This window comes from Aulonocara sp. 'chitande type north' Nkhata Bay, linkage group LG5, assembly GCF_057382095.1.
Source record: "Aulonocara sp. 'chitande type north' Nkhata Bay isolate Kocher_YH1m ecotype deep benthic linkage group LG5, A_spYH_male_GT1.1, whole genome shotgun sequence".
Taxonomy (NCBI): Eukaryota; Metazoa; Chordata; class Actinopteri; order Cichliformes; family Cichlidae; genus Aulonocara; species Aulonocara sp. 'chitande type north' Nkhata Bay.
In genome coordinates, this window is record NC_141348.1 from 21457153 (window position 1) to 21475461 (window position 18309).

Here is an 18309-nt window from a genome sequence, read left to right on the forward strand (position 1 = left end):
AAAAGTATAACTTCAACAGAGGTACTTTCTAATTAGTTTATATTTTTATTTCTTTTTTTTTTTTTTTTAATTCAGTTTAGTTTCAGATTCCAGAATGGATTTTCTTCTTTTACTTTCATTTTTATTGTTGTAAAATGTTTAGTTTTAGTTAATTTTTTTTATTACTATCAGCATTAGTTTTAGTCTTTTTATTTATTATTGTATGGAGGGCATATGCCAGAGGCAATATTTTTGAAACTCAGTACAGGTATTACAATAAAAACACTGAACTTTTTCAAAAGCAGATGACTCTGTTTGCAAGAGACGTCCATGAAACCTTCATCAGTGAGACATTTTTATTGATTTGTTTAAGTAGTTTAAGCGTTTTGCATTTTCAAAATTTAGCTAAAATGGTATTTCATATCTATCTATCTATCTAATCTTATTTTTAGTTTAGTTTCAGTTAACCATAATAGCAATCGCGTGCAATGAACTGTGGTCTGAGCTGTCAGCTACAACACAGCAAGTGTTTAAATATTATCTGAAGAAGCAAGACAACATCCTGCGCTAATGCATTGCCATTTCTACCCACAGTTTCACTGCAACAACAAATAGCAATAAGAGATAACATTAGTTTCCACATTGTTCACACATTAGCAAAAAGCCCCGTTATTACACTTCCTGCACACTTGATGCAACGCTGTCATTTATTTGAGTTTTTGACTGTGGAGTCCGATGACTCAAGTTCAATATTCACTCTCCTCGGCCAAATACGGGAGGGAGAAGTGTGCGTTTTTGGTGCTAATTTCTCAACTATTTCCGGTGTTCAGTTGTCATCTGTCTCTCTGTTGTTTGGCACTGAGAACGTGGTGTAATATGGGTTAGAGCCAGTGACAATGAACTAATACAGAAAAATCTGTGACTATAAAATCAACACAAACAATGTCATAAAACTCTGTAGCACTTTGAGAAATCTTGCTCCAAGGCTTCGGAGTCTGTTCCTACATTAACATATTTTTCTTAGCAGCTCAAAATCAAGAAGGAGAACAGATCAGGAAGCAGCTGGGAACCATCCAGAAATATTTGCGATGGTAAAACAGATCATTGACGGCAGTGAATTAAATCGGCGATTCAAAGAGGCGAGTTTTTCCAACACCTGACGGGACAGTTTTGCGGGCAGGGGGATGTGATATGTGAAGCGTCCTGAGCTCTGCAGTTCTTTATGTTGCTGTTATGACACCACAGGGAACTTCATAGCAGATTGTTTTGACTGGTGGTTTCCAAGGCACAGTTTAGTTCAGAGGAGAGGAATGGTGAGAGCCTTAACGATTTCACCAGCCAGAGTTTTGTTCTGCTGTAAAGATAATACTCCTGACTATGAATAAAGTCTAAACAAACATGAGCTTTCAGTCTCTTTACAAAATTTAATACTTATTCAAACATGAAACCGAAAAAAATGAATACACAGAGCTGCTTTTGTATTTTTCCAGATCCATTATGCAATCTTTCCACTTTGTTTAGGTCATCTTTTGAGCAAATCTGTGAGTCTGGAAGTAGAAAAGGCAAAAATTACACATTATTTTGCAGTGAAGGACATTTGCCACGTCAGTGACTTGCAGTCAGTGCACCAACAACAGCACCTTCAGTCGCTGATTCTTCTCTCAGTGGTGTTTCAAGCAGCCTTTAGGGCGTTAACTCGTGTCATCTGGCTCCACAGTGAGCTCTTCTGTATCTGGCAATCTCACAAACCAACACCTGCATCTAAGAAGGTGCAGGTGTTGGTTTAGAGACACTATTAATGGCTCACTCTAACAAAATATGCACCATATTTTAAATGTGGTTCCCCTTAAATTGCAGTTTCTTCCAATAAATACGTGGCTTATTTATGATCATCATGCTTCATGGTTCGGAAAATGAGGAATACATTAGAGGTCTGGTTTAAGTGTGGGAGGGCGAGTGATTTACAGAAAAAATAAGCTAAAAAAAGTAAAGATTATTACCGCAGTCGCTCTCCATAGGTCATTAGTGCAACCATGTTATTACATCTGCCAAGGAGGTTGCAGTATGTACAATACCATTTTGTCAGGTTACAAGCAAGAAGTTAAGGGAGAGGTGGAGCGTGGGCAAAAGAGGAAGCCTTTAATTCCTGTTGTCAGTGCATTAGGCACGCTAATCACGCACAGTGATTGCATAAAAAAGATATTTAACAATACACTGATTTTCCACTCTTTATTATTAGCACATTAGCAAATTCGTCATAGCTAATCATAGCTGTCAGATATGAAGTTAGGTGATACGTCACCAAGATCTCTATCAAAATCAGCTTTGATACACAGACTCAGAACCACATCTTAAAAACTCTTTATATCACCCACCATTTTTGCGGTATGAAGGAATATGTCAGAAAACAGTCGATTATTGGGTTCAGTGATGGTGTGCTCTCTCTGACTGCCTTTCAAGTTAAGACCTGTAAATACAGTGAACTGTATTATTCATATTATAATTATAATGCTTTATTTCCAAAGGTGAATCTAAGGTTATCTTATCACAGAGCCACCATGTTTACACAGGGAGGAGATTGGGCTAGATGGATGGGTCAGGTATGGCCATAGCAAGTCCTACATGTTTAAACCCAACTTTTGTGACAACAAAAAGAGGTAAAAAGATCAATATATTTTCTGCTGATTGTAGAACTGCTGACATCTTTAAAGTTTCACAGAAGATAAGATTATTTGACCTCCTCCTATGTTAACAGTATATATGTGGAAATTTGGGGAAATAAAGCTTTGATTTTTTATAACAGAACGATGAGAGGACTGATGTCCCTTTAAATATGTTGATGAACTACGAAGCAAAAACAAGGGAAACAAGTGGAGACTATTAGCACAGCTCTGAAAAGACTGTTACTCAAAATAAGGAGGTGATCAAGCACGTTTCTGAAAATGTTAAACTGTTACTTTAAGACAGCATGATGTGGTTTTGTATTGTGTTTACAGTCCCTCAACAGCAACACAGAACCAGCAAGCTTTTTGCTTCACTTTGTCTCCTTCCACCATGACTTCATACGTAGCCAGCAGACTGCCGGCTGGTTGTCACTGGAACAAATTTGTACACTCTTTTATGGTTGATGCTCATCCCTCAAAGGAAGTCTGTGTGAGTGACTCCTGACTCTGGTAAAAGTGGGTCCAGACATTGGACAAGTATGTTCAGACCATCAAAAACATGCAGCGTTTGGAAGAAATTGCATCACTGGGAAAATATGGTAGTGGATTTAGTGAGAAAAAGAAAAACCCAAGTACTGTTTTTAAAGTTCTGAGTATCTGTATTTAAGTATTATAAACTTTAATAATGATTAAATGTTCATTTTATTCGCTTAAAGAAATCATGTCGTGTGCTGTTTTTGTTTTTTGGTCAAATCTAGTTCAGGTTTTCAAATCTTTGCTTATGCTAAGCGAATCTTTCCCGCTTATTTTACTGAATTAAATTGAATTTTCTTAAACTGATGACGCACCTATCTCAGAAATGATCTGTGTCACAATGATTGGAAAATGAGGGAAATTACGATTATGAGAGTTCTACCTGACTCTTATCAGAAAATACTTTTCCTTTATCTTAGATTATTAGTAATAGTTGTATTAATATTTGATAATAGTCAGCAGTATATAATTCACTGGGGAAATACCAAAATCGCAATTATACATACATTCAGTGCTGATTTGAGTCGATGGCCTTGTGTTTATCTTTACAAATGTAACTCCCACACAGTTCTCAGTATTCACTGCAGTCTGTGACAGAACTAGAAAATGAAAAGTATTATTGCACCCACTTTGTCAGTGCAAATAGAACACCAGCTGCCTCGAGACACTAGTTTTACACCTATCGGCATCTTTACATCTTTTCTTTCGCCTCACTGAAATCTATGCCAGTCAAGGTTATTCACCACCACCAGCTCTGATCAGCTGATTAGACGCATAATAAACAGGGAAATGACAACAGAGTGCAGAAATGTTGTGCACAAGTGGCAGTCTAATTGCAATAAGTACTTTCGAGGTATCGAGAAACAGCCCAAGGACTGTGGTCTTCACTGCATTTGTATTCTGTGTTTTCCTCATTAGGCTTTATTAGGTCTGACATCACTGTGGGGAGATTGAAAAGTTTAAATAGACAGTTTGTAGTTATTACATTGCTGACATGATGTAGCTGCATAAAAATTAAATCACAAATTTTATACATACTGAGTTTTTATTTTTTGCTTGTATATTTGAAAAAAAGACAGGTACGCATGTGATGTATATGTATATGTATATATTTTTTTATTTTATTTATCATGGAAATCAGTTGTTGACTTGAGATTTAAAGAATCTAACAATAAAGAGGTTTACAAAGTCAAAGCATGCTTCATGTTCATTTTCCACCCAGCTCCACATGGTGTGGTGTGGCTGTTAAACAGGGTGCAGCTAGCTGAGTCAGATCCGCTCCTGGGAAAGCTACTGAATTTTGCCATTCATACGTGCTTCCTTTGCCCAAGGGCAGCTCAGTTTAACCAGAGCACATCGTTCAGTAAACTCAAAAATGAGATGGGTTGTCACTGTTCCTATTCACTAATAACAAACAGATGTTTAAAACCTGATGATTCAGAACTTGGAAAAGAGAGAAAGCCACGAGGCTGCAGTGGCAGTATAAGAAAGGGTTTGATCAGAACCTCTGTCATTACCAATAAATAACACTGGTTTAGGGTTAAGTTCAAGCTTTGCTATCTTTTGAAGGTCAGTTTTCCTCTAACCACCACCACCTGGCTGCGTATCTACATATTTGAACACATAATCAGACTCTTCTCTGGTTTTAAGCTTTAAAGCTGGGCTGTTAGAGTTCACATTATGGATATTGAAATGCTGAGTCGTGGTTGGAGGTTTGATGGGTTGACAGTTACATAGAGCACCCCTGTGTTGGTTTTGTGTTCAAAAAGTAGAGTCAGACGTAAATGCGTTGAAGCACTCGCAGGCAGAACACCCAGTCAGGAGGCAGCTGATGGTAGGATATTTTGTTTCCATCCAATCGTAGAAACTTCATCTTGGAGTAAGACTGAGGTCCCACCTCTCTGCAGAAACTGGTCACATTGAACTCTGTGGTGAACAGACAGAAAGGTATTTTTATTTTCATAATCTCTATTCACCAGAGTCACAACCATGTGATTAATGCTGTCTTGCCAAGACATTATAGGTACCAAGCCAGTCTGGAGAGCTCTAGTTTCACATCATGTGCCATGTGTTTGTCACGTTCAGAGATCAAAGTTGAACTGTGCAATCTGCAGAAATCCGTCCTCTTCCCATAGAGTCTGCATTTACCATCTTACAGGTGCTGCAGTAAAGATGTAGACAGAGGAAACCACAACACCCTCTTCATATTTCTCTGAGCCATTTCAGTAGTAAAAAGTCTTTCAGGCCAGAGCGTGCGCTTTGGCAGCCAAAGACTGCAGTAGCAGTCAGGCTGCTTGCTAGACGATGAGGTGTATGTTATTGTGGAAGTATTTTGCTGTCTGTCTGTCTCGCTGGTACACAGCCCCACTGTCTGCTGCATCACACATTCAGAAATGAGAGCAAACTTGAACGGCTAAACCAAAACTGCGTGCCAGTTCTCTGCCGCTAAATGGTCATGTGAGTCAGGTTTTGGCTGAAAAGTCAAAAAAATCAAACTGATGGGGAGCAGACGGAGAGAGAGGAAAGCGGAGACTGAAGAGGGGAACAGCATGTGCTTCTGGCTCATCTGGCACTCTTACCTTCGAATCCATCACAGATGTTGCCATAGCACTCCCTTCACTTGTTTTTCACTAGCTCCACTTTCCACACGTCTAACCAATTAATATCCCCTCGTCTATTCTTACCTCCACCCTCCTTTCTCTCCTTTTCTTTCCTTGTCTCTCCTTCTGTCCCTCTGCCTTCATACTTGCCTCACCATCCAAACCCAGCCCCTCCCATGTCTGCATACAGCAAGGAGAGCCGCCCATTTTTAAACGGGATGGGCTGTGAAAGCTTTCCACATTTCTTCTCTATTACAGCAGGGCTTTGTGTTGTTGAATGGTAACATGTATGAAATATTAGGAGACGTGAAGTCAGTAACACCTCTACAATGTCTGTGCATGCTTTGCTGAACGTATAGTCCTCACCTTGTATTTTATTGGCCTCCAGGTAGAGGTACTGGAGGGTGGTGGGGACTGTGGGAATAGCAGTGAGTTTGTTATATGAAAGGTCCAGCTCCACCAAGCTGGAGTGGTTAAAGACCTGCGAGTGGACCTCACGGTTCTGCAGGCCACAGTGACTTAGGCGTAGATACTTAAGGTTGAGAAATCCCTCAAAACTGTCCACATCCAGTCCAGTGAGAGAGTTGTTTGACAGATAGAGCTGCTCAACGGAGGAAGGTAAGTGCCTGGGAATGGTTGAAAATGAATTCCCGCTGAGGTCCAACAGGTTCAGACTGACCAGACCTACATGACAGAAGTGATGCACACACACACAAACATGCAAAACATAACACCGATGCTAAAATAGATTTTAGGACAAAACATTTCCTAGTGAGATGAACACGTAAAAATATTCTTATCTTTCCTGGCAGTGTTTAGGTACAATACAATTTCTTTTAATTACCGAGTTGTTTTTCTGTTTGTTTTTTTGTCAGCAGTATCAGGCTGAGCTCTCTCTTATTTTCCAGCCATACGTGTTTAAAGTAAAGTGTGCATGAACAAACAAAAGGAAATGACACATTACGCTACCTCTGAGGTCTCCCTCTGTGATGGTATTCAGTCTGTTTCCCTGCAGCAGCAGCAGTGTTAGGCTATGCAAGTTCTGGAAAGCTTCTGGGTTGATGCTGCTGATTTGGTTGTAGGCCAGTCGCAGCTGTTTGAGTCCAGCTGGTAAAGCGCTGGGCACTGAACTCAGGTGGTTGTGGTTAGCAAAGAAGTACCACAGCTGGGTCTGGCTCTGCAAAGAGTCCTGCGTCAGGTTGTCGCTCTCCAGTTGGTTGTTGTCCAGAATGAGCCATCGAAGCCCAGTAACGTTGGCCAGCACGGAAGAGGACAGGGTTGAGATGTTGTTGCCCTGATAAGAATGCAATTCACTACCTGAGGAATTTTGTCATTTAATACTGATGAAAAGCATATAGAATATATTGTAGTGGAAACTGAGGAGAAACCTCAGTTGGTTTCCACTAGACCACTTTAAGATAACACATGCACACAGTGTTTGTCCTACCTGTAGAAACAGGTATTGAGTTCTGTCGGGCAGGCTGTCAGGGATGTGTGCTAAAGCTCTCTGGTCACAATAGAGTGCTGTGGGCCACTGGATGGGGCAGTCACACTCTTCAGGGCAGAGCTGCGGATTATTAGCCCGGAACCAGGCTGGGTCCATTCGCCCCTGCAGACTCAGCACACTGGGCTCACCTAGCAGGCGGTTAATCCACAGAGGAACGCCTCCATAGTCCATATCAGCTACAAATGTGCCTGAAGCAGACTGAAAACCACTCAACAGAAACAGGAGGCCAGAGCACAAAAGAGCCATGGACATGGCTGGGGGGATGTGTGATGCTGTAAATGAAACATTAAGAAAAACCTGAACACCATCATAGATTTGACAAGTAGTTTTACAAGTCATGATCTGTACGACTGCTTAGAAAGGAACAATATGTCCATAAGCCAAACCTGTAAGTGTTAATTTTGAATGGTCTGCCAGGCATAAGAGCTCCATCATAGATTATAGGAGGAGGAGCTTCAACTATATAAGCTCCAAAGCATCTTTTTTTTTCACAATCATGTGAAAAAGAAAGTTTTCAAAGGACTCTATGCAGTAATCTGAAAAACTGAGCACACTCCATGAATCAGTAGCATTTTCTGTATGACCTCATGAGTCTCTCACAGTGTTGTTTACAGTGTTGCTTCAGTTCACTAAGATTTGCATGCATTAATTTATGCGGAGCTCTTGTGAGGTCCTGCCGCAGCATTTCAAGCTGAGGTCTGGACTTTTACTGCACCATTGCAACACTTTGGTTCTTTTCTATTTTGGGTGTTCTGTTGTAGATTTGCTGGTGTGCTTTGGATCATCATCCTGTTAAATGACCCAAATTGGGCCAGGCCTTAGCTGTCGGACAGATGGTCTCATGTTTGCTAGGTGCCCAATCCCTGTGGTTGCAAAACAAGTCCACATCATAAACCCTTCATGAGGTGTTTGTGCTGATATTTTGTGTCTGGTTTTTGCTGAATGCAGTGGTGGACTTTATGGCTAAACATCTACACGTTGGTGCTGTCTGCCAAAATGACATTGTTGCATAAATCCCTTCCAAAGAAACCTTGTTCAGTGTTTTTTTTTGTTTTTTAATTTTGCAGTCATGAACTTTAGCATTTCACATACTAAGTCTGACATGTAGCTCTTGAGATTTTTGGAAGTTCTCCAACTATTGCAAGGTCAAATCGGGATGTGATGTGAACGTTACTTCCTAAACTGCACTGTTTTTATGAAGAGCCTCAAGGAGCCACTGGTGTGACAGTTCATGTTTAATCTTGTTCTATCTGTCTCTCTTAAATTCACCAAATTAATAGAAGTGTGTGAGTGTAAACCTCCTGAGTGTTTCTTTAAAAAGACTTGGACATGGAATGAATGAAATACCAATACTTGTTCACGTACTTAAGAATTTAGGTATCTGTGTTTTACTGGAATATTTGTTTTTCTGACACCTTTTTACTTTTATTTTGTTTGTAACAGAAATATCTCTACTGTTGGTATCCTTCACGGGTGCTTATTGCATATGAAGAAATGGGGGGAAAAAACAAAAACAAAAAAACAACATAATTTATGCATCTATTACAGCACTGTATTCGGGGGATAATGTGGGTCGGAATGATCTAGACAGCATATCTGGTGTTGATATTTATATGCTGTGATCACAGTACCTCAGTATCATGAGCCTCACTTAAGATCAAGGAGCATAAATGGAGTAACATGGCAGTTATTTTGAAACGTAATTTTTCTATCAACTCAACAAACATCAGCAAATTTGATCTATATTTTGTGTTATTTAAAAGTTGCATGAACACACTGGGCAGTTTAGTGCAGGCTACGCTGGTTAGTGATGCATTGTGTTGCAGAGCAGCCATGGTGTTCATGGTCAGTGTTAAGGTATAACAAGGGTAGTAAACAGTAAATTGAACTGATGAAATTAACTCACTAATTTTCACCTTTACATCAGTTTTGTAGCATCTAGGGTTGGAAATCAGCCTCAATAGTTTGTGAAACATCTGCTGATATCTTGATGAACTCGGTTGTGTAAATCCACAAAAGTAGCAGCAACACTAAGCTAATCACAGTCTGCACACAAAGAAATTCTACTGGAGATCACAACATGAATTATTGTGATTTGTTTCTAAATGATTGTTTTCTCAGGTTCCACCACTGCAACTTAGCTTAGGGTTCCCACACCCACTGAATCCCACTTTAACTCTTGACTTTACTCATTTTTCTGTTTACACATGAAGGCAAAGTCACCCATCTACAATGAAGGCAAGAGCAAACAGAGCTAGTGTTTAAGCACATTCATTAGAATTAAAAGTTAGGTTGAAATAAAGTTTAAATTCCTATTTAATAATATCATTTTATTATTATCCTTATACAGCAGGAGCTTCAGTTTCCTTCGCAAAAATTAGCTGGCAGAAATATCGTCAACCTCAACTATTTTCATGTACTTTGATTATATTTCAAAGCCAGTACTTTTTCAATTTTACTTGAGTAAAGAAGCTCAATCAGTGCTTCTGCTGGAGTAAAATTATTTTTTAATGCATGCATCTGTACTTGTACTCAAGTGAAGCATGTGCTTCACTTCAATCTCTGATTACTGTTTAGTAATGTTCAATGTGAAAATGAATTACTTTTATCCAACTGAAGCTTCAAAAGTTAAACATAAATTTCTGTTTGAAATCGTCTGTGTGAATATTTTTCTTGCAGGATGAAATAAACTAAAATAGAATAAAATGAATGAAAAAGTATGTGACACGGTTTTCAGTCACCACGTGTGCAGATTGTTGCTTTTGCTTGCACATTTCTTCGAATTTAAACTGATTAAATCTGAGACAGAAGAACAAATTTTCCTACCTTCATATAAAGTGCACAAGAGGACAAACACACACACACACACACATATGCAGACACACCTACACATGCATGCGCAATTACACATCAAGTTACCGTATAAGATAGCAATTTGTAAGAAATGTTTGCAACATCAGGAAGTTTGACTTGATCTGCATGGTTGCAATGTTGCATTTGCATTCCACCCTTAGAGTCTTACAGTGCAGCATTGCCAAGAGATTTACTGTAACTAAACAAACACACAGTCTGATTTTCATCATTTCCAGTTTTGCCTTCAATGCAGAAAGAGGAAATGGGGTAAACTAGAAACTAACCACAAACTTACCTGTTTGTTTAGGAGATACAAACGGAGACGGGTTGTCCTAAATCCTCAGTGATGAAACCCTTGGGATCTTTGAATGAGTGTGTGTCGGGATGTGTGCATGTGTATATGTTTTCAGGCTACCGGCGGCATGTGCCCCGTCTGACACATTCCTCTGCTTCAAACGCTACCAGACCTCCTTCATAAACTTCCCACACTCACTTCTTCCATTCCTCTTGTATTAGCCCGCAGTAACAACAGTACATTTAGTGGAAACGTGTTTGCCTGCAGAGATGCACAAAAAGATCTGAGAAGGTACGCTAAAGAAGCACAAAGAGGGGGGAAATGAGAGGAAACTGGATTTGAATTGATCAGCATGCAAATTGTATATGTTATTGTTCCTCGAAAGAGAGTGTTTGTGTGTGTGTGCGTGTGTGTGTGTGTGTGGTGGTGGGGGTACAGTATGTGATCGGTCTAGAGGCAATTAAGCTACAAAGTACCTGGGGAGCCAAAGAGACCATTCTGTGTGTGCCTATGCGCGTGTGTGTGTAAATGTGTGTGTGTGTGTGTGTTTGAAGGAAAGAGCTTCTTGAAAACAGCTGACCAAAAGAGAAGAAAACGATCCCACATTCCTTTCCAGCAATATATTACTGCTGTGCTGAGAAAGAAGAGGCAGTGGGGAAGAAGCAGGCAAAATGATCTCCTGATCACATCATGCAAAGAGCTCCCTCTAGGATAAACCAGGGAGAATCACAATCCTTCATGTGGGCTTCAAAATGTATTAGAGGGGATGGATCATTTCACTTTAACCATGGAGAATTACAAGAACATGTTCTTTAACCAAAAACACCTCATCCAAACTTTATTTTGACTGTGTGGACAAGCGTAACAGATTTTAAGTGTTCATTCCGGTCACACCATTGTAAGCTTTTATTAAGTATAAATTACAATTAGCGACAAGACCAGTGGAAACGACGCTAGGTAGGAATACGACCGTCCACGTTCACTCTGCACTCAGCAGAAACTATCTCTGATCGGAAGTGTTTGCCACGCAGCTGCTCTGAAAAGACCACAGCCACACAAGCACGATCAGTTTTGCCTCCTTACGACTTCCACTCAAGATGAAGGATTACATTTTGACACACCTCAGAGGAGAAACCCTGCTGAAAATGGTGCACAAGGAGGTGATTTTGAATGCGTTATTATAAAACCCTGGGTTCTAAGTTTTCTGCTGTTAATGTTTCGATCACATTTTGTGGATTACAGATGTTCACCTACCTATATTCACCTTTATTCTTTATTGCCTTTAATTTGTTTTTATATTTAGCTAGTCATTAGTGTTTCACTATTTGTCCCTGTTAATGTTGATATTTATTTACTATTGAGTGGTGGCTTTAATTTTATTCACTGTGTTTTAAAGTTTAAAAATCTTGTTTGCAGCTCTTTATGGACTCAGTATATTCCTCGGATTTCTGTTCTTGTCATTTTTGTTACTTTTGACATGCAGGTTGGTTCTAGTTAGTTCCCTTCTGTGTTCCTTGGTGTCCCAATGACATCAGCATTTGTCTTTTGTCTTCCCATATTGCCCTATCTGGTCCTTCTGTTTTCCTGTGTCGAAGCAGTTTTGTCTCCCCGTTCAGCTATGTCTCCCTTGCTGTTTCATTTTTTCATTTCCTCTGTGTCTTTGTGTTTGCGTTTGTATTCTATCTCTTGTTTCAGTTTTCATGCTTCTCCAGCGTCCCCCGTGCCTTCTTGTCAAGTCTTTGAATCTGTGAATCTGTGTTTATTTATTTCCTGTTTTATTTTGTTAGTCTCCCGTCTCTTGTGCCATGTGTGTAATTTTGCTTCCCTTGTCTTGCTTCCCCAATGAGTTCCAGCGGTGTTCCCTGGTGTTTCCCATCTTCCTAATTACCTGGTGTGTATTTATTGTCTGAGTCCTGTCTGTTTGTTGTTGTGTCTTCTCCACATGGTATGTGTTTCCTTGCACCGTGCTCCCTGTGTTTTTCTCCTAGAGTTTTGCTGTAAAGTAAAGCTGAGTTCGAAGTCTTATCTTCTAAGTCCTACACTGGGGTCCACTTCCTGCCTTCCAAACTGTGACAATAACACTGTGTAATCACAGTGCAAACATCCCCCCCCCCCCCAAAAAAAAACAAAAACCCCAAAAAAACACAAGTTCAGCATATTTTTTAAATCTCCTTTCTTTTAGAAGAGTAGAAATGCTCACATTTCCATTTACACTCATTATATTTTAAGGATTCATGTGAGTATTTTTAAGTACTGACAATGGCTTTAATAAGATTAAATAGTAAGTGTTTTGAAATTTCACCTTGCTTAATGAAGTGCTCTTAAACTAGATACAAATAATGTCACACATTATTCATCATAATCCTAGATTATTATTATTGTTACTATCACTATTATTCAGACTGTATCACAGTTTTTTATGATGTGATGCAATGAGACAGTCAGATCAACAGTTGTCTGTTGTTTACAGTAGGATCATTACACGATTATTTATGAAACCACTGACAAAAGGCATAATGTCATCGTAGAAGTGTGACTCACTGGGAGTCTCTTGTTCAATTTCCTCATTAATGAGTCATTGTCTTTTGTCCCTGCCAGCTACCGTCCTGTTTGTGAGTAAATGTACGTTACCATGTCTGCGTAAGTCTCAAGGGGAGTGAATGTACAATACAACACTGTGACTGATGTTTTTTGAACGTTTTCACTTTCTTCATTCTAAACTCGTAATGTTTTTTAACCTAGGTTGTGCAATTGTTTAACACTGTCTGCTTTACATGTTTATTTTAAAAGTGTTATCAGCTGACCAGAGCATAGTTTGAGCTGGAAGTTGTGATTCTGCTTTCCTCTTTCTCACCTTTCTCTTGGATTGTCTTCAACAGCTTCCTGAACACATCCTTAAATTTCCTATCACTTACACTAGAGGGCTCTCTTTCCTCACATATCAAAAGCACACATACCGCATTAATTCCACTAAATCAAATATAGGCCTATTTGAAAGATGTGATTTATTAGCAATGTGAAAAAAATAACCAACTCAAAGACTTCAGATGAATTATGATGTGGCAAAAACTCCTGGTTGTTCTTATAAGACATGTAACTTTCTTTTGGAGACATATTCTTTCTTTTAGTGTTACAATTTCCCCGCAGGTTTATGGGCCAAAGCACAGTGTTGGACTCCAGATGTTGCAGCTGGAGTCCAAGATGCAGGCAGCTATGCTGAGTCACCAGGACACCGTTCAGTGCAGATTCAACGCCTCTGTTCTCAGTGTAACTCAAAAAGATTTAACACTGGTTGAAAAAAAATTATGCCAAGATGTTAAGAAGTTAAATGTTTTTTGTTGGTTCTTTTTCTTCTTTTTTTTTCTTCTATTTTTGCTCAAGCCCGTAATTATAACATACTTCCTTAAAGAGCTGTGCGTTTTATCCATATGAGAAAAGGCTGAGGATCCCGACATGGTGTAAATTTAAACATCTGTTTGTGATTTATGGTTTATGTGGAAGTGTGTGTGCATGCATGTATCTATATGTGTGTATGTGTGTGTATACATCTGCTTTCTATTGCATGGTTTTGCTGCCCCTGTGCCCTAGGGTGCCATGGTTCAAGTTACCTTAAGGAGTCCCTTTGTCCAAGTAGACCATAACACCTTGAAATTGAGAGTATTTTTATTAAGTGTAAATTTCCTTCAGTTATTATTTTATGCAGCATTTGGAACTGTGTGGAGGACAAGTTAGAAGCAGCTATATTTGGAGTGGAGTGCAGGGAGTGAGGAGATCAGGGATGCTTGAGAAGAGCTATTAATGCTGCTCGTGTGAGTGTGTGTATCATTAGGGATGAGGTGAAGCATGTAAAAGTTAAGGTTAGCGTCCAGGAAATGAGAAACACAGAGATGTGCAAACTATGCAGTTTAAGAAAAAAATGCATCACAAGTAGCAGTGAATTCTGTAGTGAATCTTTTATCGTCTCTACTGTTTTATTATCTTCTTCCATACTTTCTTTTTCAGGAACCCTAACATCACGTCTTACTTATCAATTAAACACAGGATTTTTTTAAATTAGTGCAAATTTATGAGGGCCGCATGAATCTCTACCTCAGCCAGCAGGGAGAACATCTGACTGCCATACATATGTAACGGAGCACTTTGGCTCATTTTAAGCAACGTGCTGCAAACAAACTGCGTTTTTCCTGTTTGACTTCATGCTGGAGATAAAAGAAGTTAGTGTGTTGTCCGTGTGTATTTTTGCAGTTACTTCTGCCTGGCGTTTGGCTTGTCTGATATCTCTTTGTCAGTGTTTTGGTTTCTTGGTATTTCTTTGGTTTTTTGCACAAGAAGAAATTAGCAGGCATTCACAGTCTGCGCTAGAAGGGTTAAGTTCTAGCTCAGTGCCGCTCATGACCCAGTTTGGGGACGGGGGGACATGGGTGGGGGTTGGACATGTTGCTCCTCAAAGTCCAGATTACCCTTTTACTTTGAAGACCTTGAGTCATTTCCCTCACTTTCAAGGGTAGCTGCTGGTAACCTTGAGAATGTGTCACACCGTGGCACAGAAAGGTTATCTTTGTCTCATGCATGCACACAAAAGTCACACAACTTTATCTGCCTAACAATCTCATAAAAGCAGATTTCAGTATTTCAAGAGTTATTAACCTTATAACCTCATGTTAGGGTTTGACTGTTAATTATCGGTCTCTTGGTTCACTTCACAGGTGTTGAACACAACTCCTCAGATGTTTTAAGAGAAATATTTAAAATCAAATAAATACTAAAACATTTTACAGGAACAAATATGACTGCTTAAACATTTTGCCAATGCTACATCTGTCTGTGGATGCCTGCAGACAAAAAAGAAAGAGGGAAGAAACTTTTGGCTTAGATGTAATGCAATGTGGACATCTGGTCACCCTTTTCTTCCCTTTTTTTGATTCAGAAAGCTTTTTACTGTCAGATGTCGGATGCAATGGCTACAGGAAGAACAGCCAACAGACTCTGGATGAGTCTCTAAAAGCTACATAAATGGATTGCAAAATTATCATTTTGGGAAATATGTTGACTTAAAAAGAGTCAGACTGAATGTGACAACATGTACAGATTGTTCAATAGTTGCTATGTTAGATGTGATACAAAACAAAGCTTATTCCTTGACTTGTTGCATTTATGGAGGTTGCTCGCTCTCATGACAGCCTGCTTAGTCAATTTACGTCTGTCGTTACAACAAATCACTGGTTCCACTCATGAACACGGAGGCCAGATTATATGTTGCTAGAAAACATCTAAATGAGTCGGCATCTGATTGTTAAGTGATGACGTGACGAATCCTACTTCCGGGCCTAAAGTAGTCTGCGTTTAATATGGCTTTTGTGTTGTTAACATGTTTAATGTTATGTATTTTCTTCTATTTAATGTTAAAAAGCTCCTAAAACAGTCAGTGATCACTGTTGACCTCCCTCGGCTTTTATTACCGCTAATCATTTATTTAAGCTCAGTTTTTAAAACCTTAGGATGTAACTACAGCCCAGCCCATGCACCACAGTGTTGCCAACTTAGCGACTTTGTCGCTATATTTAGCGAGTTTTCAGACCCCTTAGCGACTTTTTCTCAAAAAAAAAGTCGCTAAAAAAAGACGTGAAAGCGCGTATCGCTTTTACTCTCAACAAGCAGCGGGTGCTGTAATGCAGTCAGTTCTTCTTCTACTCTTATGCTGTTTTGTGGATCACAAGGTTTAGAACTACTTATAAACACACACACAAAGTAACTCCACCAGAGTGCCTATTTCGGGTCACTTTTGCCGGTCCAAGCCCAGGTAAAGGAGCAGGGTTGGAATTGTGACATTAAAAAAAACAATAATTGCTAAAAGAAATTTAATTTGTAGTTCTAAATAAACTCTAAATGCATTTAGGACGTTTTTTACTCACTTTATGTCTCTTCCACGAGGTTATTTCTCTCTCCAACAACATAGGTTACAGGTACATTAGCATGACCAATTATGCAAATTAGGCGATGACGTCATTTAGCGACTTCTAGCGACTTTTAGGACAACCAATCCGGTTGTTCAGTGATGACACGACGAATCCTACTTCCGGGCCTAAAGTAGTCTGCGTTTAATATGGCTTTTGTGTTGTTAACATGTTTAATGTTATGTATTTTCTTCTATTTGATCTCAAAAACCTCCTAAAACAGTCAGTGATCACTGTTGACCTCCCTCGGCTTTTATTACCGCTAATCATTTATTTAAGCTCAGTTTTTAAAACCTTAGGATGTAACTACAGCCCAGCCCATGCAGCAGTATATGAATGACTAACCTCGTATTGTGGATGGATTATCTCAGTTGTTCTCCTGGCTGAAGTTTGGTCCTTTTACAGCATCCTGCCATGCGATTACATTTGTTCCTGACCACCGAGAACACTCACGGTAACTTTTATCGAGTGGGGAAAAAAAGTTAGCTTGTTTATATTATGCTAACATAGCTGTGTCGCTAGCGGTCACGTAGCACATCATTATATACCAGCTAGCCCAACTTCAGTAACCCTACAAACGTCACTGCTTTTTAGTTTTCTGTCTTCATTTATGCTGGAAGTGATAACAGAGCTGTACTTTTTAATTTGTTTCCAAAACCCCGCAGTCAGGACATGCTATATTGTATTTAGATAGAAGCTAGCGAGCTAACTCCCTGCTAACTTCTAACTCCGTTAAATGTCATAAATTTCGTTTTCATGGATGCCCGGATGTTAAACTCAATTATTACACCTGGTAGAGCAGAACGCTGATCATTTTATTCAAGATGAAAGACTTTAGACAGTTTCAACTCTCAGTAATGCCATAGTGATCGTTTGATATATGGACCTGCAGCGGAGTTTAGGTCCAGACACGGCTAGTGACGTTAGACTGAACAACCGGATAGCTCTGCAAACAAATCTATGGACAGATGAGACTATGATTAAGATCATTATCAGAATGATGGAAGGAGAAAAATCTGAAGAAGGAAATAATAGCTCATCACCCAAATCATACCACATTATATGTCAAACATGGCGGAGGCAGCGTTATAACGTCGATATAGCTACCAGTGGAACTGGGTCACTAGTTTTTATTGCTCATGTGACTGCTAATATAAGCAGCAGAATAATTTTGAAGTATACAACGCTATACTCTCAACTCAGATTGCGTCAAATTCTGCAAAACTGATTGGACAGAGCTCCACAGTGCAAATGGATAATGACCTGAAGCAAGCTGCAAGAAAAAACTTCATGCAAATCATCTGAAAAACCCTCCAAAGTAAAACTGAAAGCACGTTGACTGTGCGATCCAGTGTGGTGGTGAGCAGAGGCAAAACTACAGATATTTTGTCTTTCTCCCAACAAATATTGGACCTAACTGTTTATATTTTCATGTGTTTCCAAAAAATCTTTCCCTTCATATAGTTAAAGCTCAGAGATTTCATCACCATGTGTAAATATAATATTTTAGTGAAAAATTATAGATCTTCCAAGCTTACATCAAAGGAGGAGAGAAAAAGCGGGATAGAAAGAAGAGATAGAAGTTCAGAATAACCAATGATTGAAAAGATGTCGAGAGGGCAGAAAATGAGTAGAAACACTGGTTCTTATGGACGCTGAGTTGGAGAACATAGAGAAGCAGGAAGAGGCCCACATTGAAACCAGACAGACAACATAAAGAGACTGTCACACATGGTTTCATTTAACCCTTTACAAGATGTAAGCTTGTTGTAGACGAGAAAGAGTTGGGTCCACCCATGTAAAAAAAAAATGAAACAAAACTTATGTAGGTCGAAGGGCATCTAGGTTCTGTCTTAAGGTTATCTTATTATGTTTAATAATGTTTAAACCAACGCCTTACACGTTACAACACAACACAGGAAAA

The 18309-nt window shown here is 39.3% G+C and overlaps 1 protein-coding gene across 3 annotated transcripts in view; it reads right to left on the bottom strand.

The window, feature by feature from the left end:
- Window positions 1-4255: 4255 nt before the first annotated feature.
- Window positions 4256-18309, bottom strand: part of LOC147330462 (lumican) — a 32748-nt gene continuing 18694 nt past the window's right edge. For 2 of the 3 annotated variants that reach the window (XM_086292010.1, XM_086292009.1), the window contains 4 exons: window positions 7224-7555; window positions 6746-7070; window positions 6143-6460; window positions 4256-5102 (listed from right to left, as the gene is read on the bottom strand). In XM_086292010.1, the coding sequence (XP_086148136.1) occupies window positions 4951-5102; window positions 6143-6460; window positions 6746-7070; window positions 7224-7555 (1127 nt within the window). In that variant the 3' untranslated portion in view covers window positions 4256-4950. Of the gene's footprint in view, window positions 5103-6142; window positions 6461-6745; window positions 7071-7223; window positions 7556-10431; window positions 10811-18309 lie in introns of those variants that run through there. The other variant, XM_086292011.1, reaches the window with a different exon arrangement.